This window comes from Rhea americana, unplaced genomic scaffold, assembly GCF_003343005.1.
Source record: "Rhea americana isolate MKP2758 unplaced genomic scaffold, rheAme1 scaffold_303, whole genome shotgun sequence".
Lineage (NCBI taxonomy): Eukaryota > Metazoa > Chordata > Aves > Rheiformes > Rheidae > Rhea > Rhea americana.
In genome coordinates this window covers 144,023-167,429 of record NW_028186428.1, presented here as the reverse complement: position 1 = coordinate 167,429, position 23,407 = coordinate 144,023, and the positions used below count along the sequence as shown (strand labels likewise).

Sequence of the window (23,407 nt, the reverse complement as noted above, 5' to 3'; positions counted from 1 at the left end):
GTCAGTTTGTTTACCACAGTATATTTAAGTAATGCATGTCTGAAGATACTTTTCTCTTTTATTTTTTCTTCAATTATTCTGTCCAAAGCAGAGTTTCTTTCTGATGTTTTACTGTTCTCTGCTGCGGACTCAGTTCGGTCTCCTCTATTTTATTCATTGCTGTTCACCAACAGCAACAATTTAAGACTCTTGCCCTGTGTGTTTTTATTGTTCTGAGGAACTGAAGAGTGTTTTTAGAAGTTTTGATTCAAGACATAAATTAATATGTTCATAATTATTTTCCTGTAGGGCTACGAAAAATCATATTTCAGGATGAAAAGAAATGCTTCTCAAGATTAATCCTAGTTGTTTAACGTTTGTATAAAAACTGTTGATTAGGGGAAACCCAAGAAATAGAAGCTGCATTTCTTTATGCCAGGTTTGTGTTCACCTCAGCCAGACATTTCAGTGCATCCCTGATTTACCTGGACATTGTCAGCAAAGCCACAGGATATCAACTCCAACCAGATCATAACATGTCCAGCACATTCTGAATTGAATCTCTTTCAGAACGATGTTGTGAACTTGTGGGTTGGGTTGCACCCTTCTGGGATGCTCTTCCAAATCTTTTGGTCATGAAAAAAATATTTAATTAAAGAGTATCTCTAGAATTCTGTTTAAATTCCTAGTGGAAGTTTTTTTACAGAAGCAAGGATGAAACAGACCAAGCAGGCCAAAATATAGGCCATCCCTTGAAGAAAAATGGGATGAGGAATTCATGAGCTATGCATGCTTCATAAATATTCATGAGCAATTTCTGTAGAATATAAACTCTACAAAATACAGTGGTTTTTTAGCTTTTAGGAAACATTTTTTGTCTGAACGAGCAACTGTCAAAATGGTGTGGTTGAAAAGATTTTCTGCTGCACAGAGATGAAACTGCAGCTCTTCAAACAGCATAGCTTATCTAATGAAGCAAGCTGAGATATAGTTGTCTTGCAGCTGTCCAAACGCGGGAAGGTACCTACAGAGCTTCTTTGCAAATTTGTTTCATAGTCTGGCATTCTCTTGGACAAGACAGTTTTTCCACGTATATCAGAAGTATGAGAATTGTCCTTAACCTGGAGAGTAAAGAACCCAGGAGATTAACTTGGAGGTGGAAATAATATAAAATATTATGCTGTCTTCCAGAAGATGAATAGATGTGTTTAACGCTATGGCATTACTTTTTTCTTCTACTTTCAAAATCTAATTTTGTCCAGCATTATGTACATTTTTCAGACTTTGTTTTGGGATTCCTGTGGAGACTTCCCCTTATAAAGAGCAGCTTCCTCTTGGCACCCTTCCTGTGTGTATAGATACTGCACTTTTTCTCCAGGGCACTGATAAACATTAGCATTTGGTACCCAATTCTGACAGTTGGCAGTCTATGACAAGGAAATTGGAGTAAAGCTGATGAAGGTTGGGAAAAGGCTTCTGAGATAACCAAATTGCTGTTTTAATGGGAAGCTAAAAAATGCAGTTGCCCAGCCAATCCTCTTTCTTCGGCTTCACTCGCTAGTCATGAAGAAAAAGAAGCCTGATGGTAAGAAGAATAAGAAAGAGGGAAAAAATCTTTCAGCATGACTACTGTTTTCATATTTCCTCTTCTAAACTTTAGTACATTTAATTATAATGAGCTAAGTTCTGGAGAACTCAAGTTACATAGAAGCATTGGAACATTTCATTGGTTGCAGACAAAACCCAAAATAGAAGCAGAACATCTAGAATATGCATTCTCTTCTGTACTGTGGTTTGTAGAAGTATTTATTGAAATAGCTTGCTGCCAGTGAGATACTAGTGGGCCATCTCACTCTTTTGGGGGTCTTCATACTCTGAAACTAGAATAAGAGAGTATAAGCAAAATTATCAAAGGTATCTTTTTTTCAGTTTTTCTTTGTTTCTGAGCTGAAGTACTGTTTTTCTTGGATAACAAGATTCTTGTGGCACCCAATTACAGCAGGGAACGTGCTGTTAGAGGACTGAATCAGAGCTTCCAGAATGTTTTGTAAATTTGAGACCTTTCATTGTGTAAAACTTCTGACTGTCCAGGAAATCCTATACTGGGCAATGTGCCCTGAACAGCAACCAAGGCTTATTTCTTCCTGCAGGGGGGCTGCAGTGTGTACACACAGGTTATTGATGTCTTCTAGTGAACAGTTCATGCAGCAGCATCAGCTTCTGTGCATTGCCTCTCCAGTACTGAAAGGTAATGGACTAAGTACGCAAGGACCAAATTTTTGACTGCTGCAGTGTTATTCTATGCTCTGCATGTTTTGGCTCCTACTTGCGAAAAAAATGCTTCCGTTATTCTGGGATGGCATTGTGAAGGATCTGACTGACTTGATACAGTCGACTTATTCTTCTAATTGAAGTCTGGAGATCTCTGCTAATCAATAGAAGTAGGCTTTATTAAAAAACTCTTTTTTTTCTTTCCATGCTGATTTTCTTGATTCTCTCCAGCAGGATTGGCCTTTATTGTAATTCCTGTTTAACTTTGAATTCCCAGCCTTGCTCTTGGTGAATAGGACATAGATGGTCACAGGGCAAGACTCCATCTGCCTTAATCAGTAGCGAAGGCTCATACTCATCAGCTATCTCTTCCTCTTCCTTTCTGAATTCTCGCAATTTGAACGTTACTGATTTTTAGCATAAAAGAACTAATACTTCTATGCCAGCCAGACCTTGGTACATTGCTATAATTGACTCTGGGACTTCTGTTTGCAAGTTCCCCGGCACTCCAAAAAGGCAGTATCAAGGCTTTTCTTCTGCTTCAGGGCTTTTATGAAAGTGGCCTCTTGTCATGAACCTGGCTCTATGAATTGAGAATGTTTTATTTTTTGGTACTTCTATGATGCAAGTAGCAAAATAGGCACTGTAGCTGGTCCAGTCCTTGTTTGCAGATGGAGCAGAACAGGAATAGGCATAGAAGCCCTCTTCTTTCCCTCCCAAGAACAGCAGAGAAGGGGTAGTTGGGAAGCAAAGTTTAACTACTGCCTGTGAATTCAGAGGCAAGGGCAAAAATGACTTTCTTTGCTTGTGATAGAACTTTCCTGAAACGTATTCTAGAACAAAACATAATTTTTTAAAAAGTTTACAAAATCATTGATCTTGATTTACAGTTTCTTCAATGATAGGCTTGGCCCTAGGGCTGTTAACCTGGCATCTTTTTGATACAATAGTTACTCATTTTGCCTGACAAATAACTTGATTCAAAAATATTTGATTGTGATAGAGTAGGTTGTTAGACTTCAGAGATGCATATGGTAATACTGGTAATTCTATGGATCATTCTTGACTATGCTTGTTAATTGGTTCCTTCTCAGGGAGCAAGTAACTTCTTGCAATGTTGATGGAGTCACTGCTGGGCAATGCGATGCTGCAGTGGATGCTACACCTCAGGCTGTGAAAATCCAATTGAGAAAAAACTTTGAGAAAAAAGTTTTTATGTACTACACATGAACTTCCCATTTAAGACTGTTTTTAACTTTGTCAGAATTATGGTTCTTCTCTACTGCTACTGATAATTTTGTTGCTGTTAGGGAATGATGCGTTATTGTGTGGTTTGCATTCACAGGAAGCCAGTCTTGTAGAGACCACATTCCTGATGCTGGTTTGTTTTACAAAAGCGAAATGCAGATATCTTCCTTGAGCAAGCATGCCAAAGGTGCCTGTCTCGAGTTAAAACTCCTGCCTGGGAGTCTACCAGGAGGGGGGCTGAGATACCAACCCGTGGGAGGCTGGCAGTGGCACCTCACCTGTACAAACTGGAGCAGGCTGTGTTGTCAGCAGCAGGGCCGTGCGGGCCATGCTCCGTCTAATCGAAGGTCTCTGCGCTGGCACCGGGGGCTGCTCCGTACACACGGCCTTTGTTTTCAGTGCCACATCGCTGGAAAAATCAAGGAAGATGATATAGCAGATCTCACACAGCACTGAGCCAGTGCTTCAGTTCTTTGAGAAACAGGATTATCTGAACATTGAAAATTACTGTTGTATTATTGAGATTTCTTAATGGCCAGCAAGGCTGGCAAATCAAAAAGCAGAGGTGACTAAGAGCCGCTTAAAAACACCAAGTGCATCATGCGGATTTCCACAGAGCAAAGCTGACGTAGTGGCTAGCTGCTCCGCGCAGGGTCGTCCCACTCCCCTGCTTTTCTCCCTGCCCCGTCCTTGCACGAGCACTTGGCTGCCTGAACAGTATGGTGGCCAGTTTAGCTCCCCGAACTGACTGTCCGACAAATGCCGGTGCAGTGCTAGTATGGGATCACATGGCAGGAATAGGTCAGCTGTGTTGTGAAACTGCACCTCTGGAGAGGGGTGGGGGGAGGGTTAGAGAAGTAATTAATACGCTGCCAGCATGTGTGCAGAGCCTGTCTGTTTTGTAGAAGGAGCAACCATTGCTTGGTTTTTCTCAACGGATTGTATTTAGTGTCTGTACGTATCAGTGCATTGGATTCCATGATTCAACTGTAGCAGAATTCAAGACAGCTTATGGCTTTTCAGCTGATGATTTGGACTGACAGCTCCTCTAGAAAAAAGAAGCTTTTCCTGCTGCTGAGGTGGAAGGAGTTGTTTACTGTATGAGTAGTAAAGAGAGCCAGATGCTATAGCGATAGTTTCTCTCACAGTGAGGAAATAGAGCCCTTTAACGTCAGAGAGGAAATGCAGAACGTGCAGACCACAGGGACTGCGCATGGAGAGGAGCAGAGAGGCAAAAGTCTTTGAGCTTTCTGGATTCCCTTGGAAGAGGCCTTGGTTTGCAAGAGACCTGCTTTGTTTGAACTCTGTGAGTCTGACAAAAGGCGTAACGGGGGGCCAGTGACTGGCTGAAACTTCGGCAGTTCAGCCGATGCCTGTGATCTTGGTGGCTGCGAACCTTTTTGTGCTAATGGCGCAGTCTGTTTTCTTCTGAAATAAATCAGTGCATAGAAGCAAAGCAGAACTTGTTTGCCTGTACCCTTGTAACATAACTTTAAACATCTTGCTCCAGTGTTCTAGAGAGTGCTCAACACTTGCTCTGGCTAGCACAGACCATGCTAGAGCTTGCCAGGAGTTCACATAGTGCAAGCAGCTGTGCGTAGAAATAGTCCCTGTCGGAGCAGTTTTCCCTCTTCCTATTCCATTCCAGTGTAGAACTTTCCTCTCTATACTAAAGGCTTGGGAAGATGGTTTTTCTGCTCTCCCCTACCCTTTGCTGTCACAACATGTCTGTTCTTGCAGCTCATTACTGCTTCTCTAGCTAAGTAGTAACTGCCCTTGTGTAACCTACTTGTTAACACTTAGTTAGCATGGACCCTGATCCCATCAGGTCTGGGCCTCTCAACTGGCAGCCCTGGGGAGGACTGGAGGTTGAGCATCTATTAGTGATTAAGTGAATCCAGTGACTTTTTGGTTCCTTCCTCTCTGTGCTGTTGTGTCTAAATTGCTAAGAGTATGGGAATTTGTTTGGGTACATCCATTCTTTATTACAATGTGTGTACTGCAGATATACCTGACTGAAACCTGTATTATATCTAGTAATTTGGGAATTGGTTCTTGCTTGCCTGTTCTTATTTGTACAATATGTATTAGTCTTTTTGGAAAGTCATAGTCCTAAGCAGAGATGTGCCCTAAAAGTAGGCCAAACATGACTTTTTTTTTTTTTTTTCCCTCACTCAGGTATCGCATGCTGTTGCTAAGCTTGTTTTAGTTAGTTTCCACTGGCAAATCTCAGAGATTTTGGAAAGGTAAGTACAAGTAGTCTTCACCTCTCTATGCTCCAGGCTTTCCCCTGCTTTTTTTGCAAGAACGCTCAGGATGTTCTACATGTGTCCTTAGACAAGTGTCACTGGACCTGAAAGCAGGCTACACAGTCCATTCCAGGGAACAGAGGAGAAACATTATTTTGTTGAGACTGCACTGCCTGTTTTTTTTTTTTTTTTTTTTTTTTTTTAAGGAGACGATAGTGGTGGCAAATACCTTTCAATTTGAGGAATTATCATGCTGGGAACCCTGTAGATGCATTTAGCTTAAACATTGGGATAGCAGATTGAGAGCTGCATCTATAGTTACTTATTTTAACAAAGAGAACATCTGTTTTGAATCTATTTCTAGTAAGAGTTCTGCTATTGAGAAAAAGCTGAGCCATAAATCATAAAGCAGTACTGAACCCATGCTGATGCAGAAGTTGGTAATAAATTTGTGTTGAGGCATTTGCTCCTTCTGGACATTAGTGGGTTTTTTTTTTTTTCAATTTGCCTAGCATTTGGAGAGCAGCAGGAGATGACGTGAGGGAACTGGGAAGTTGTGCTGCAGCTCATTTGTCATTTGGTTAGTGTTGAACTGCAGTGAAATCCTCCAGCTGATTTCAGGAGGAGGGTTCAGACTCTGCCCAAGTATGCACAGGAAGTGTGTCAGGAGGCACTGCTGTCTGGCAGTCCCTCCAGAAAAAACTGGCTCAGAACTGAACATTGTCTGAAAATAGAGAGCACATCAGTCTGACTCTCTCTGCCATGCCATTTTTGGCATGTTAGCCAGCAACTTCATCCAGATAACATATGGGAAATGGGTCTTTTGTATGGATGTTGTTGCAGCATCTCTGCTAATTGGCATGTTGTGTGCTTCTTGGTTACCAAGCTTCCTGTGACAGCCCTTCTTTGGGGAACAAGGAGGGTGAGGTTCATCTGTAGCAGCTCTGGGCAATTCTGCTGGGTAACTAACCAGATCTAAACAAGAGGAAGTTTGGGGAAGGGCTTATTCCTAGATCTTCTTTGACTTTGAAAGTTGTTCTTCAGATGATCTAGTCCTCAGACTTCTGTATTCCTCCTACAGTTGCATTTGTTATAGAGTGACACGCTGAAATAATCCCTAATACAACAAAAAGGGGCTAGTGGGGAGGGAGGGTTTACAGCCTAGTCAAAACAGTGATTCTGCTCTCTGTTGTCTGAATTCATTGGTGAGTTTTTATTGGAGATATAAGCATTCCCCTTCAATGAAAATCATACATAACAGGGCGTTTTTAATTCTAGTGCTGCTGATAGACAGCTTCATATTCCTAAAGGGTGATAATTTGTCCCAAGATAAATATTCATGGGATATTAGACTGGAATCAACCTGAGACCTAACCAGGAAACTTGATTTTGCAAAGGAATAGCAGGCAGACAGACGCCTTGCTGGAGTTTGTTATCATGGGCAATGGCTTACGACTGATCTGGGAGTGAAAGTGTTAATATGAGTAAGAAATCTTATCTTCAAAAATTATTTTTTTGTCCACTTAAAAGAGGAAGGAAGAGAAAGATTTGTAGAAAAATGTCCATCAAGGATAATAAGGGAAATGTTAGTCTGTTATTGGGTAAAGTGTTATCTTTGTTTTTGATTTTGAAGAAACTATCAGAAAAGTTTTTTTGATGGTAGTCCAGCTCACTATGCAAGGGACCTCACACAGGACATATGCCTGCTTTCCTTATTGAAGCCTGCACTACCATTTTGCACAGAGTCTATTATTTATTCAGGTGAGAAGGATCAATTTAACAAAGCAAAAAGCATTCAGAAATTGATTTGATCATTCTTCAATTGCCCTTTCAGGCACAAATCTAATGCTGCCCAGTTGCTAGTAGAAGCACGAGTTCAGCCCACCTCATCCAAACACGTAAGTATGCTAACTATTTTGGTCTGTCTCTTGGCAGAGACACCTTTGATCCACCTCATTCAAGGATTGCATTACTAATGGCATAGTCTGTCCCATATTAACCTTTTGCAGACTCAAGGCCTTACAACCCAACTCAACACTGTTTCAACTTTTTCAATGAGAGCGCATTCAAGAGGTATCTAACATTTAAGTAACAGTTTTGCTATTATCTTGCAGTTAATATTCAAGAATTACCTGCCCCTTAAGAGAATTTAAATATTGTCAAACCTCAAGAAAATTAAGATAATTTTTTGGCATGATTGGTGCTACAGAATGGAAGGAGCAGAGCACATGAGCCTGGTTATCTCTTCTGATTCTGAAAGAGATACTTCAGGGAAGTTCTGGCTGCACAGACTGAACAAGCTTATTTGCAACTGGAACAGAGATTTTTTTTTTTTGAGATGACTGAATTTGCTGCACTACTGTGCTTGAGGATGCTTAAGCCAAATCTTCCAGCAGTGTTCCTGCTGAGCTAGTCAGTAGTGATATTTAAACCAACAGCTTGTGTTTTGCAGCCAGGGCTATGCAGATCTTTGGATACTTTTTTTTTCCCTTAAATAAAAACTTCCTATTGCACGTTTATAGAATTTAGTCACAGCAGGTGTCTCAATCCAATCCACAGATAACCCAGGAACTGGTTGCCTTGTGTCAGATTTTGAATGGTAAAATAGTACACCTGAGGACCCTTTAGGGTAGGGGGCTGTAAAGGGGGAGGAGGGGACTTTAAAAAAGCTAAAAGCCTTCTTTGATATCTGAGATGACTTATAACTAGCAGAGAGTGAATACAATTAAACAGCTGGCAGGAGTAAGCTTCATGGACTCGAAATAAATTGTAATCTGTCTAGGTTCCAGAAAAATTCTTTGTTATTTGACATATCTGCAAATGAGTCCTGTGAGGACCTTTTAAATGCATTTTGAGTTTTGTCTGATTCTTCTATCTGCTGTCACTTAAGTACCCTTTATTGCAATGGCAACTTCATTTGGGGAAGAAAGATCTTAAAGAGGTTGATTTAAGATATGACAAATCTGATTTGATAGGAAATGCATTACAGTCTTTCTGTGTGAGCTAGAACAAGTTGCTCTGTGCTTCAGCTCCTAATGCAGAATGATTTTTTTTTTTTGTGGTGCTTTGGAGCAGATATTTGTACTGAGTATCTCTGTACAACGACAGACCCTATCGGCAGAGGCTGTAGTGGTGAGCCCAGAGGGACAGAGTACAAAGGTTTGAGGTAGTATGCTTGCTGTTCACACTGAGCAGTTGATCTAGACAATCACCTAGTCATTGCTGACTTGATGAATCTTCTGGTTCATAAGTGGTGCTGCTTAGAACAAAGGTGCTTTATTTCCTTTCTTCATGCGGTCGTGCTATAAAATGTGCTCTGCTGGTCACATGACTGGGCTTTCATGCCTGTGCTCCTCTGTGAGGGTCTTGGGCATGTAGTGTTGTGCGTGGAGGCTGAGGGCTGTCTCGCACAGACTTCTCAAAGGGTAGCGGAAGTTTAGGCAGATGAAAAGTGATTATATGGTTTCTCTGTGAAAGAGAAAATCAGAACATAAACTCCTGCTTGCAGCTTTGTAGAGCCTTGCTTTTGATGATGCTGTGCTAGACCTGGTTCTTCAGCTCCCAAAGGATGAGCCAAGATGCATTCAGGGCTAGCTCTGTTATCTAGTGATGAGTTCTGCGATAGCAAAGAGGGGATCCAGACCAATGTAATGGAATATTTCCTCACTTTTCAAACTAGAAGATGGTATGTATCAGAAAAACAAAGCTGAGTTCTGGATAGAGCCAGATTGAAGCAGGAGCTGTTCAGTGGCTGTGAATCTGTTGTGCCTTGGGAAATTAAAGAGGCTCCTGAGAAGGACTGACTGTCAGGATAGTGTAGTACCCCAACATACCACTTGCTTATGAAGCTGTTTTGGCCTGGAGCTCACCTGAGGCATTGTCCAAAGAAGGTGATGAAGGTGACTGTGAATGAGGTGAGAATGCTCCAGGAGAGCTGGAATGTTTTCACCATAAAGCTGATTTGTGTCTCTCCTAGGCAATGGTACATTCCTCTCATCACTGCGCAGTGTGTATGCAGTTTGTCCGGAAGGAGAACTTGCTCTCTCTGGCTTGTCAGCACCAGTTCTGCCGCAGCTGTTGGGAGCAGCACTGTACAGTGCTCGTCAAGGATGGTGTTGGAGTTGGTGAGTTCAAGGGTGTGTGGTAGTGGGTCTCTATTCAGAGTGTTGACCATTACGAAAAAATGAGTGGCTGAATTACTGTAAGAATATCACAATAATGAGAAAATGGAGCATGGAATGAGTCTTTGTGACAAACTACTTGTGTCCTTAACAATTTTAACTAGTGGTCTGACATGAATATTGGCATACTGTCTTGAGAGTCTTACTCTTGCCTGACAGAATCTGCAAGTCTGTAGATCCATTTGATGCTCTTTTTCCCCTTTGTGATCTTAAAGATATGACTGTAACTGTTACAGATCTGCTGTATTTGAGTTTGCATCTCATGATGTATTGTTTCAGTGTCTTTGGAGAGTTTATGGATGCAAACATCTGTTCCCTTTTTGTTGCGTAGAAGCCAATCATTGCCAGAGTTGCTTTGGGCTTCTCCTAGCCTGTCCTTCACGCTGGCTTGGCAGTAACATGCAGCTTTCTACTTCTAAGTGTCTGGCCTTGTGAATACTGGGTGAAGCACTTACTGATCTTGGATGCACTTGTGCCCTGTCATCTTTCAGTAAATACAGTTGGACTTCAGGTTTTCAGCAGCCCTGATAGATTTATTTCACAGTTGGGTCCCTCTTGACGCAACAACAGATGGTACTTAGGAAACTGTGTTGGATGCTTTCTGTGTGTTCACTCCCTGGTGCATGTTGCATTGTGCTAAAACATTGCTTTCTCCTCACAGGGGTCTCCTGCATGGCTCAGGACTGTCTGCTTCGGACACCAGAAGACTTTGTGTTTCCATTGCTGCCTAGTGAGGAGCTGAAAGACAAATACAGGCGCTACCTCTTCAGGGACTATGTGGAGGTATTGTCTCCTAACCCTGGATCAATTGTAATTACCGATGACTTGCAGAAATTTTGTTTGAAGTGTCTTGCATCTTTGATTAGAAATGCAGTAACTGCAGCAAATTTCTCTCTGATAAACATGACGTGGCTGCTGCTATAGGACAGGGCTCACTGACAAAATACTCTAGCACGTTGCCAAAGTAGATTCTGCTGTAAGGTCACCCAGTAACTCCTTAGCTGCTGCTTGACTCCTTTCCTGAAGCGGAGTTTTCTGAGTGTTGCAACTGAGAACTAAAAACTTCAGTGTGAGTTTTCTAGTCTTCCTTGATCTTGTGTAGATAGTTTAGGTTTTGAAAAATAAGTCCTTCATCTCAGTGCAGCACAGCTGTGTTGGTTTGCTTTATAACATTTTGCATGAGTTTTATTGAAACTAAAGAAATTATTAGAGTTGAATGTGTAGGAAGTATTCTGGTGAGTGGGAACAGTGAAGAACATTCAAGAAGCAGGGACAGCGTGGAAGAATGGTGTCACCTGTCTTCAGTAAGAGGTTCTTTGGAAGGGAAGAGTCCCCACTAGAGAACAGATGAACACATTCTGGGGCATAAAGCGAGGACAGGGGAAGAGCGCAAGTGTAGTAAAACTGTTTGTTCAGAGTGTCTTCATAGGGCTGTTTGATTGTGTTGCTGTGGGTTTGAATTTTCTACATTTTAATTTCCTCTTCTAGAGAAGCTGCAAGTACCCAGTACTCCCTTTCCTAATGTGAAAGAGGTCTGTCTGCTATGTTAGCCAACATTTTGTGACAGTTTTCACTGTCTTTTTCAATAAGAAATACTTGCTTGTATAATTTTGAGAAACTGGTAATGTTCTCCCAGCTAACCCACCCACAGCTAACCTTACCACCCTGGTATGTTCACAGAGCCATTATCAGCTGCAGCTGTGTCCTGGTGCAGACTGCCCTATGGTCATACAGGTACAGGAGCCGAAAGCCCGGCGAGTGCAGTGCAATCGTTGCAATGAGGTCTTCTGGTAAGAAACAGAAAAGGTTAAAGATCATGGGGAAAATATATGCTGTCCTCAGGGCTACTCCATTTGCTTGCCAACAGATACAGGGTGTAGAAGCATCTCAAATGCATTGCTGGAGTTGTTTGTAACTTGAGTTAGCTTGAGTAATTGGACACTCAGGATCTGACTGCTTAAGGTGGTCAGCACTCCCTTAGCTCCCTAAGCTCCTTGGGAGGTGAGTATTCTGACAACCAGGGAACTCGTGACTTAAGTAAGCAAGGATTTACAAATCTTGCCTTCTCTTAATTTGACTTGACTGCAAATCCTGGTAAAGAGATTCTGTTAGTAGATGTGAAGGACCCACAGCTATCAGCTGGTAGCTTCGAGTTTTCAGATTTATTAAAAGTATTTATTCCTGGAGTGTCTGATATGTTTTGAGGCTTATGTGAGAATAAATGTTTGTTGGATAGGAAGCCTAGTGAACCTCGTATAACTTCAAGTGTATACAGGACTAAAAAGAAAAGAAACAGTTTGTAGTAAAAATGAGGCTGCTGGATTGTCTTCTGCTCTTGGGCCTCCAGAGTTACTGCTGTTGAGAACGTTTGTGGAGTACAGTACAACTGGGTTTAGAGACCTAGCTTCCTGGTATCTCCAGGCAAATAGCGCTCACTCGCCTGGAGCTGTTAGGATCATGCTAATACAGGAGCTTGATATCCATCATTGGATTTAGAGTACTTGTAAAGCACTGGTATGTGCCAAGATCTCTGCGGTCACCTTAGAGCAGAGATAGGTAGACTCTATAGAAAGGGATATGTCAGCCCTCAGGCTTACAGTTTTTTTGTCAGAGAAGTCCTCAGTTCACTCTCATCTTGATACAGGTTTCTGTGTGAGAGGGTGGGGTTTATTGGAGCACTAGGCATGCAGCATTCAGACTTGGTCTTTGCATTCTAGTAATACGCAAGTACAGTTGTGTCCCTTACATCTCTTGGTCTCTGAGATTTTGGTCATCAGAAAAGCTTCAATTCTTGAGTAACGTTCTTCAAAATTCACGTGTCTGTCTTCCCCCTCTCTCCCCCCAAGCTTCAAGTGTCGGCAGATGTACCACGCACCCACAGACTGTGCTACCATTCGGAAATGGCTCACCAAGTGTGCAGATGACTCCGAAACAGCCAACTACATCAGTGCTCACACTAAAGACGTAAGAAGAAGACCTGCATGCTCTTTCTTGTCCTGGGAAGCAAGATGGAATTCTAAACATTTTTAGCACTGTATCCTGCTTTTCCAGACAGCAGGTTCCCCCAGCTCTCTAGGGACTGTGATATTACACAGCATTTGCCTTGGGAACACTTTGTGCAGGAAGTCCAGCTGTGCTTCTGGCCAGAGTGACACAGGGATCCTTGGGGACTTGGTGGTCCTTATTGCAGACATGATGCTGTACAAAAATCATTGGCAGTTAGGTGTGCTGCCCTCCCATGGGCAAAAGGCAGAATTGTGCCTGCCTCTAAACAGTGTAGAAGCGTATCTAAATGGAGAAGAGGAGGGTACAGTAAGTGCAGAGCTAATATCGAATAGTAAACTACTGTTTACATTTGGATAACTGTATAGAATACTTGGAATTGGAAGGTGCAGGAGATAAGTCTTGATTTGGCAAGGACAGCAAAAGGGAGTGACAGCATCTGTAAATAAGATAGTAAGATACTTGAAGTGAATTTAGACCTATGAAGAAGAAATAGTATTTTATATTATGCAATCAGATCTACCTGCAGAATTTGTAGTTTTTAATTAAAGATAATGGATATTCTGCCTTTATTCTCTAGATTAGCTATTGGCAGATTGGAATGTTTAATGTCATTTTTGGGGATTTTGTGGCCTGAGTTCAAAACAGTTCTTAGTCAGTTGGCATTTGTTTTACTATGGCTAGTGACAATTGTGACAGTGGTAATTAGCCACATTTTTCAGATTTGTTAGAAAAGTGAGTACTTAGAAAGACTGGAGATACTAAATCACACTCCTTTTCTGGAGAAGGTGTCAACATGTTGTGATAAGGCTGTTGCTGCTGTGCTGCTTTGCAGAAGTAAAATTCTGTTACATGGAGCATTGTCCTGGCATGCATTTTACCTGTGGATAAAGTTTTTAAAAAGCTGTAAAACTCACTTCCTTCTTGGTACCTGTGCAACTCAAAAAATATAATGGAACCTGATACTCCAGGGCATCAATGGACTGCTGATGGAGCAGGGAAGTGTGTGGCTCTCGCTGTGGTCAGTCAATCTCTTCTGCTAGCTAACTGTCCTCTCTTAGCGGCTGCTGAAGGCAGGATACAGTGCTGATTTATCCTGTAGTGTATAAATAGCTGTGGAAGCTGTTGTCATACGTGAAGTGATCATATCTGTGTGTCTGAGAAGCTGCTAAATGATAGTTTGGTGAGACCTTCAATTTTACAAGCAGTAAGAACACCAACAAGGAGATGATGTTTTCTTGAGCCAGCAATCCACTTCTGCAGTGCACCATCCCTGGCTTTCTGCCTCCTTTTAAAAATGGAGCTATCAGGAGTTAGTGGGAAGAGGGGCATATTCAGGGTTGTATTCTCACATGTGCATACATCTATTTAAAAAAAGGGGGGGGCAAATAATCATGCAAATGTTGTTGTTCTCTAAAAGGTTGCTCAAGACAGTTTGGTCTAACAAATACCTCTGTTTTCCCAGTGCCCCAAGTGCAATATCTGTATTGAAAAGAATGGAGGCTGCAATCACATGGTGAGCAGTTCCCTGAATACTTCAGATCCTTTGTTCTTAGCAGAAATTTTTCTTTCCACTTTTCACTAACCAGTGCTTCCCATCTCTTCTCTTTCAGCAATGCTCCAAATGCAAGCATGGTAAGTAGAAGGATTTGGAAGCTGTTTTCTCAACAGTGTTTTTTAGTGATGATAATCTCTCCTCTTTTTTTGTGATATGAAGACAAATTGTGAAAATCGAGTGAAATACCTTTTCCTCTAGTAAAAGGTGAACAAGATACTAATTACAGGCTTGGGTTATAGCTTTACTTTTTTTCCCTGGCTGTGATCTCAACTGGATCCTGAATCAGTGCTGTTTTGGCTCCTTTTCCCTGACAGGTCCATTGTATAAAGATGTCTCCATCTCTTTCATAATGTTAAGAACAGAAACCATCTCAGAGGGTAATTAAATGTTTTCCACGTAGATGGACTTGTCATCAGTTTGAAAATACTGGCAGAACTGAACCATTTCTTTCTGTTCACTGATGGAAAGAAAGATTCCTAACTTAAATGAAACTGCAGAAGGAGTAGTGAATTGCTTTGGATAACATTACGTGTTAGACTCCTCAGTGCCCCCTGTGCAAGTAATAGCCTGACTGTCCTTGGCCCATAGTGTAGTCCTGCAAATTGATGTCCTGTTCTTGCACTGCTCTTTTCATGGCACAATTCACTTCTGTTGTCTTGGAGTGCAATAGCTTGTATTCAAGCCCTCTGTGTTAAGTATGCCACTAGGAAATTTTCTAATACCAGAACCTTATTTGAAAGATATTTAAAGTTTTCTGTCCTCTCTCATTTCCTTTACTTTGGGGTTCTCAGCAGCACTGGACATGATTTGATGGAGCTCTGTGACAAGCGGAGCAAGCAAGTGCCAAGGTACCATGGTAACTGGCACTCTAAAGACTGGTGAACTCTGGAAATACCAATTTCAGTCTCACTATGAGTGACGTGAAAGTGATTCCTGTTGTAATGACTTCATCTCCTTTTTCCTTCCCAGTGGAACGCTTCCAGCCTTCCCCTGAAATCGGAAAACTACCACGCAGGTTTCACTGTTGCTCTCTTTCCTGGACTTTCTTCCCAGTTCAGTGGCTCCTAACCGGAAGTGTCATAAACCACTGATGTCTAAAGTTACCAGGATAGTTATTTCAGAGACATGAGGGCAGACTTTCTTTTGTGTGAGTCTATTCTCTTTTGGATTGAATCGTTCATATTTTATTCAGCCAGAGATTCAAGTATGGCACTTTGCCAGTAGTATGGAGGATGCGACTCACAAATAAGACTGCAGCCTGCCTCTTCCTTGATCTAGTGTGACAACCTGTGCAGTGCGCAAGTACAGTTCTGCATATTGGTCCGAGCCTCTTGGGGTGTACAGAATGCAGCACTTCAGGGTTTATTTCTGTACTTGCACGGGAGGCTGTACAGCAAAAACCTTCAAGACAGACTGGTGATTTTGGCTCACCTGTTGCACTCTGTTATGCAAGATGTGACAAAATATGTGATCCTCAGCTTAGCAGAAATATCTGAAAACAGATGGGCTGTGTCTCCTGAAGCTTACTTTTCTTAGAGCTGTTTCTCTATGTATCACCATGGATTTTTTGCTGTTTTCTGCAGACTTCTGCTGGATGTGTCTGGGAGACTGGAAGACTCACGGCAGCGAGTACTACGAATGCAGTCGGTACAAAGAGAATCCTGATATTGTAAACCAGAGTCAGCAAGCACAGGCCAGGGAGGCCCTTAAGAAGTACTTGTTCTATTTTGAGAGGGTAGGAGACATCTCTTTGGCCAGAGCTGCTGTAGCCTTTTAATGCTCCCTGCCTGGTGCAAAGGTCATTGCCAACAATCTCCTTGCAAGAAACTGCCCAAAGAGAATCTGTGCAGAATTTTCAGGACTTGCTCTTTCTTGATCAAAATCCTCCCTTGTGAGTCCCATCCAAACCAGTAATGTCCTCCACAAAGCAAATCATATTTATTTCTGTGTTTCCTTAAGCTAGAGAAAAAACATTGTTACCTGTGTGCCACTATCCTGTCTTCCTGCAAAGAGTGCTGCTGTAGTAAATAGATGTAGATAGATATTATTCCAATCATTCCCTTTCAGGATCAGGGAACCTCAGAGTTCCTTACGTTATGTCTTTATAGAGATCAAGAAGAAATAAACTCTGCCGTGTTCAAAACTCCACTGGCAGTAGCAAAATTTTCATACATTTTCTTTTTTATTATTGTTACTAAGTTCTTAGTCTGTCATAAAGCACTGAGGCAGAGTCCCTCTGTCTGCTCAGCAGACTCGATGCACCTGGCCAAATAATGCAATTCTAAAGCAGCTTCTCTGGAAGAGAAAGTGGTAGATATTCAGTGCTGCTGCTTTTCAGTGCACTCATGTCCCCATTAAAGTGAGTTTATTCTTCGTATCATGAGCCAAGTCTTGTGACAAAATAAATGTGTTCATTTTCGGCTCTCTAGAACAATAAGCTTTGGGAAACAGCCATATTTACCATCTGTGTATGGATGTTGGAGTTCACTGAGCCCATATTAAATGTGAATTTAAACTCTTGACATTTATATAGAAATCCTTTAAGTAGCAGAATCACCATTACTTTCCATCTTACTAGTCAAAAGGTCATTGCGTAAGCAGAGGGCATTCCCACTCTGAGGAGCTGGGTTTGCTCCCTGCTTTTTGCTGCTGTCAGTTTGCTGTATACAGCCTCCTGCTGTATACAGCCTGCTGCTGGACGTGCTGCCTTGCTGTTCTTTCCCACAGCATGTCTTACCTTGCTGGACTGCCTCCCCACTACAATTTCTGCTTGCTAGAGCTTGTGCTTTTACAGTAGCTGTATTCTAGTCTCATAATATTTTTTCTTTCTTCATCCCTCCCCCCCACCCCCCTTTGCAGTGGGAGAATCACAATAAAAGCTTGCAGTTGGAGGCACAGACATACCAACGAATTCAGGAGAAAATCCAAGAAAGAGTTATGAACAACTTGGGAACATGGATAGACTGGCAATACCTACAAAATGCTGCAAAGCTGCTTGCAAAGGTGGGTAGTTGTGGCTTGTTTGGCATAGAGAAGAGAAGCTACACACCAGAATGCTAAATTCATAATACGAAGTGAAAGGAGAGGAATCTGAGTTATGGATGTGTGGGACAGTACCTCTGGTCTAGGACATGAGCCAGCCAAAAATCAGCTGGAATTGACCTCTGTGGAGTATTGTTCCCCCAAGGAAGGGGTAGGAAATTCTACCGTGAGATGTCCGGTCATCCTTGTCAGAATAGGAGTCCCTCTGTTGACATTGGTCACACAGATGCGATTGTGGTGCCTTACGAGTCTGAGACTCTTTCCTTCTTTTCTTTCCCCCCAACCCCACAATAGTGTCGTTACACCCTGCAGTACACATATCCGTATGCCTACTACATGGAGTCGGGTCCCAGAAAGAAACTGGTAAGACATTTTGCTCTTTTCTGGCTGGTAGTATTTTGGAGTGTAGTTGGCAGCATACTGGGCCAAAGGAATAGGCAGGCATCTCTCTTTAAATCTAGAGCTTAGGACTATCTGAAGTATTATTTAATTGGAGAGTTGCCACATTTTTTCAAATGTAGCTTAAGGGGAAAAAAACAGTGCCTTACCCGAATTCTCCCCCTTCTGAATAAAGATATTTTGGTGTTGGTTTTGGTTATTATGTCTCACTTCAAAGACCTAGTTTACAGATTCCATAAATGTATAAGGGTGTTAATACATAATGCAAAAATTACAGTTTCCAAGATGCTGGGATTTTTTTCTAGAGATTTTTCATAGTTCTGGATTACCATGAGCATGGTCTTGGTCACTGCTTCTTATCAAGGCAAGAGAGTTATCGATAGCAGGCTGCCTGTCCAGGAGGAGACTGCCCAAAAGGAATTATAAAAAGTCAGTTGGAGTGCAGAGAATTAGTGAAAGCCCTCTACCCTGAGAAGTCTCAGCCTTAAAACTGCACACTATTGTTTAACTGGGGAGTTACGAGATTCTGTGAGTTCTGAGCTGCTTGGTTTTCTTTTCCTGAGTCTGGGGTAAGGACAGGACAAATATTTGTGTTCTTGCACCTTTTCTCCTCAGCTGGAGTTCACCAGCAGCAACTCAGTCATCTGATACATTATTTTCCCAGGGCAACACTGCACTTACACTTCCAGCCTTATATCACTCTGGATAAATCGCTTGTTAGGGTGTTTTTGTCCCCTGGTTAGATTATTGCATTGCTCTGAGCCGTATATCATGTGAAGAGCTGCTGGAGGATAATTTTTCCAGCCTTTAATCACAGTGTAGCTTTGCCAGTTGTGGACTTTTTGATTCCTGCTCTCAGCTTCTTGCTGGCTTGAAGCATCCTGTAGGCTGGACATGTCCGAAAAGAGTCCTGAATTCACTGGACATACCAGTCTGAGAGATTGTTATACTTTTGACTTAGTTGTCCAGTAAAATAAGTTATCAGAGTTCTCCGTAACATTGTGTACATTCGCTCAGGCTGTGAACAGATGTTCTCTTCCGGATCTGACTGCCTGTGGAGCAAGTTACTGCTCCCAGGTGTGGTTGGCAGGCCCTCAGTTCTGCCTGCAGAGCTACTCCTATGAGCATTTCCTGGCCCATTTCTGGCAAAATGAGCTGATTTGTAGCTATTTGTCACTTGTGCTGTTTTTAGGCTGACATGGTTAATTTTTGAATGATGCAGGTCAGGGGGTGCTCACATGAGGAACTCCTGGAAGGGATGATAATGTGTACTTAAGGATAAATAGCTGAAGGTAGATGGGGAGGAGGCACAGACCTGCTCTGCTAGCACAGCTGTTAGAATGCACTTGTCTGTACTTCAAGCATAGCTTTTGGTATGAGGCTGTTCCACTAAACTAGTTTCTTATTGCTGTGTAATTGTGCTTTTTGCAGTTTGAATACCAGCAGGCCCAATTGGAAGCTGAAATTGAAAATCTCTCATGGAAGGTGGAACGAGCAGATAGCTATGACAGAGGGGTAAGTCTTCTCCTGGACAGATTTTGTTATAATCAAACTTAGTACCTCTGCAAAAGAGCTAAGGCAGTTAAGGGAAGGTGCTGAGAAACTTAGTCTGGCCTTTCTTCCTGTAGGCAACAGGTGTTGCAGAGATGGAGAGCTCCCTGCCTTATAGGGGAAGAGAGCTGCAGTGAGTCCTGGAGAACTGAAATGGGACCGATAAAGCTCTAGAGGAAGCTGCATTCAGCCCTCTGATTAAGAGCAAATTCCTTGACTTTTTAAGACAGAGCAGGAGCCGGGTAACTTCGGAGGGAGCCCATGTCAAGAGGAAGAAATAAATCCTTGTGATCCAGCATGCTTATGCAGTGTGAAGACTGGTGCTTCTTAGACTAGAGCTGATTATCTCCCTGAAGAAAGTGAATGCTTCTCTGGGTAGTTCACACTAACAATTTCTTCCTTCTTTTTCCAGGACTTAGAGAATCAGATGCACATAGCAGAGCAGAGACGGAGGACCCTGCTGAAAGACTTCCATGATACATAAGGCAGGAGAAAGTGACAGAGTGCAGGGGTGAGAGCAGCGAGTGAAGTGATGGCAGCTTCACCGTGATAAGCAGGCACTGCCTCTGGGAGAACATGGCCAAGGACAAAGCCTCCCCTCCCCTTGCAAGTCAGACACATGCAAACACCACATCTTAGTCCAGTTTGTTCTCTTATCTTTCTGTTTCTGTTTCTGCCAGGCTAGAGGCCAGAGTTCAGATTGGCATATTTCCTGGGACATTTCCCCTCCTGCCCTTGATGGTTTCAGAAGGGGAGGGAGTTTTTTCTCTGAATGGCTGTTAATAGTATTAGATAATTACAATTTATGTAATTTTCAACGGTTGTACAATTATACAAACAAACCTTAGAATAACACACAACCCTTTTTAAAAATAAATTGGCAGTGGAGTGTTTTTCCTTAATCTGCTTGTAAATTTAATGGGCTTTTCCTCTTCTCCCCTCCTCTGACCCAAAAGTCCTCCAAGGCACTGAAGGAGGTCACCAAATAACTCTGCTAGATTTCCTGATCCTCCTCTAACCAGGGCTTTGTAGCATTGGCATTGCATGGGGAGAGTGGCTGGTGCTAAGAGTGGCTGCTGCTGTGTCTGACCTGACAGTACCAGCAGTGGCTGTGATTTAACGCAATTACATGTGGCATCTCTTATAAATCAGCTGTGCAAAATCCTGCTACATAAACAAAAGTGAACAGAGGGATTGTAGGAGAGACACCAGGTTAATACTGGAGAGTATGCCTTGAGGCAGGTCAGATCCTTGCATTTGATGAATTTTAGGTCTTCCATGTAGATTTTTGCTTTACTTGTTTTGTGGGGATGGCATTGTACTGCCAAAGTGAGTGACAAGGGCATAGTAGCATCCTGTTGTTAATCAAGGCTTGGGACTTTTGCAGAATGAGATAATCCATGTTATAACAGTGCCATACAACTTGATAAAGATTATTTGTGCCTGCTGGGTAACATGGTTGAGAAAATTTGATCGCATTCGTCAAGGTGAAACTTAATGCCACTACATCACGAGGAGGAACAATTATGTACAACACACTCCCTGGCACATGTTGGTAGTGTGGTCAGGCACTTGAATACCGGTGCACTGCTTGTGCAGAGCCAGGCAGAAAATTAACTGGCAAAATTAATTTATTTGTATATTAGTATTGATGCTGGTGGAGACTTACCAGAAAATTGATTGTTAGAAGCATGTGGAGCTTTTTTATTAACATTCTTTTTCTAATGTAAAATATACACTAAAATAAAAATGTGAAAACCCAGTTCATCTTAGCAGGGGCTTAACGTGAAAATGGTTATTTAAATGCTGATGCTTGCCTGTTTGCTATAGGAAGCAGGTCACGTGTTAAGATTTCAGACATATGTCTCCTGCACTAGGAACATGTATGCAGGCCAGTAAGGTGGAGTTGGAGTCTCTGATGTGAGGAGATCTTTACTTCTGTGGAGAAGGCATGAGATTTCTCTTTCATGCCGCATTTGGAGGCATTGCCTTTGGTGCATCTCTGTACTGTCATGTTGTTCTTACACAATGTCACTTGACAAAGATTAAACTGGAGGGGGAAAAGTCCTAAATTCCTGTGTGTCAGAATAAGCTAACTCTGCTGTTGGAGCCATTTCTCATCTGTCTGAGATGTGTGAGACAGGTATTTGCAGCATGTATAACTGGCAGGTGAATTTTAACAAGAGAGATTTATCAGTTTAAAAGAGGAATAGTTGTCATATGAACTAATGCTGTGGCCATTCCCCTCTTTAGGCTGGAGCTGTGGGGGCAGATATTTCCTTGTTCCAACCACCATCTCCTGATCTCATTCCCTCCTCTGCAACAGCCTCTTTGTGCCCTCCTCAAAATGTACCCTACAGGTCTGTCTTTTCCTTCCCAAATGATTCCCAAAGTCTGGGGAAGCTGGATGCAGGGGAAGGCAGGAGCACAGGAGAAAGTGTGCTGTGTGCCCAGCAGTTTACAGTGTCTAGAACTAATCTTTAAACTGTTCTTTAAAGATGCAAAGTACAAGGTACTAACCTAGGATAAAAAAATGGTGTTCTTGTTGTCTAAATGTGACTAGCTAACACCCAATCTCTTTGCAGAACAGGTCTATGGAATTTCCTAATCCCAAAGAGCGCTCTCACTGTTGTTACATAGTTGTCTGGCTTTGAGCTACATGAGAAGCATTTTTGTCTCTCTCCTTCTCTCTCTCTCTCCCCTGCCCCCACAAAAATGCTTTGCTAAGAATCCTTGGTTCATAGCTAGGCCAAATAGCTGCAGCCAAACTTACTGAACAGACTGCTGAGATGCTTCGCTGCAGATTAGTAATACCTGTTGCATCAAGTGCCCTCTAATTCTTCGAAATTTCATGAAGCTAGAGCCTTGTCATCAGTTTTATCCCCCCCCCACACACACACGCCCTTTAGGAAGGCTATGAATGTCCTGGTTTGCATGTGTAGACCCTACTTCTGTGCTTACTGGGAAAACAACAGGACTTATTTTTGCAGCCCAGGCAGGGTGACTTCTGTGTTGCTGTCATACAGAAAGTCACAGACTCTGAGATGAAAACTGCACTATTGGCTGTTTGTATGAAGTGACTGATGCTGCTCAAGAGGCAAATGACAAGCAGGAAAGAAAACAGGTTTCTGACATCAGAGCCGAAGGCCAGTTTTTTTCCCCTCTATTAGCTGGGTACGCAGCCCTATTCAAGTCAGTGCGGCTACATGAATGTAGACAATTAGAAACTGATTAGAAACTGGTTTGTGAGCCATTGTCCTGAGGCATGTGTTTCCCTTTGATGCATTACTACTGCAGTCCTGGAATGCCTGTTCTTTTTTTTTTTTTTTTTTTTATTTTTATTTTTTGCATTGGTTCCCACTCCTGCACCAGCCTGACACCTCCTCATCCTTGCATCCGATGCTCTCTCATTTCAGCTTTGCTTGTGTTAGTGCATTGGCTGCCTCATCTCTAATAGTCCTCAGGCTTCCCAGACTGTAACAAAAGGTTTTCTACTGACAACATGAACTGCATGACTGCTGCTCCACGCACTGAGGAATGTGCCATTCCCATGCGGAGCAGCAGGAGGTTTCTGTACTATAATCTTGCACTCTTAAATTTTAGACTTTTTAAGCGGGTGAAAAATAGAACTTTATTTTTAAATGAGACACTTGTTCCGGGGCTTCCTTTCCATGCCCGGGTCTGGTCAGGTGGTTCAGGTTTGGGGGCAGCAGGTGCTGCAGAGGCGGGGGATGCCCCGTGTCCCAGAGGGGCGGCACTGGGGGTCCCACGAAGCAGCTGCCCCCCCCCCGGCTTTTCTTCGCAGGCACTGGAGAGGGGCAGGGGAAACAGACGGTTGCAGTCGGTGTATTGGAAATAAATTGTGACTTTCTAATTTTAGAGGCGTGCCGGCTCTTCATTTGGGGAGAGTGGGGGGCGGAGGGCAG

The 23,407-nt window shown here is 42.5% G+C and overlaps 1 protein-coding gene across 4 annotated transcripts in view; it reads left to right on the top strand.

Annotated features, from left to right (window-relative positions):
* Window positions 1-23,360, top strand: part of ARIH2 (ariadne RBR E3 ubiquitin protein ligase 2) — a 41,829-nt gene extending 18,469 nt beyond the window's left edge. For all 4 annotated transcript variants that reach the window (XM_085309788.1, XM_085309787.1, XM_085309786.1 and 1 more), the window contains 13 exons: window positions 5,677-5,744; window positions 7,582-7,645; window positions 9,724-9,871; window positions 10,590-10,711; window positions 11,609-11,718; window positions 12,775-12,892; window positions 14,397-14,447; window positions 14,545-14,566; window positions 16,073-16,224; window positions 17,349-17,492; window positions 17,826-17,894; window positions 19,362-19,445; window positions 19,894-23,360. In XM_085309788.1, coding sequence (XP_085165914.1) covers window positions 5,677-5,744; window positions 7,582-7,645; window positions 9,724-9,871; window positions 10,590-10,711; window positions 11,609-11,718; window positions 12,775-12,892; window positions 14,397-14,447; window positions 14,545-14,566; window positions 16,073-16,224; window positions 17,349-17,492; window positions 17,826-17,894; window positions 19,362-19,445; window positions 19,894-19,965 — 1,224 coding nt within the window. In that variant the 3' untranslated portion in view covers window positions 19,966-23,360. The remainder of the gene's footprint in view (window positions 1-5,676; window positions 5,745-7,581; window positions 7,646-9,723; window positions 9,872-10,589; window positions 10,712-11,608; window positions 11,719-12,774; window positions 12,893-14,396; window positions 14,448-14,544; window positions 14,567-16,072; window positions 16,225-17,348; window positions 17,493-17,825; window positions 17,895-19,361; window positions 19,446-19,893) is intronic.
* The last annotated feature ends 47 nt before the right edge of the window (window positions 23,361-23,407 follow it).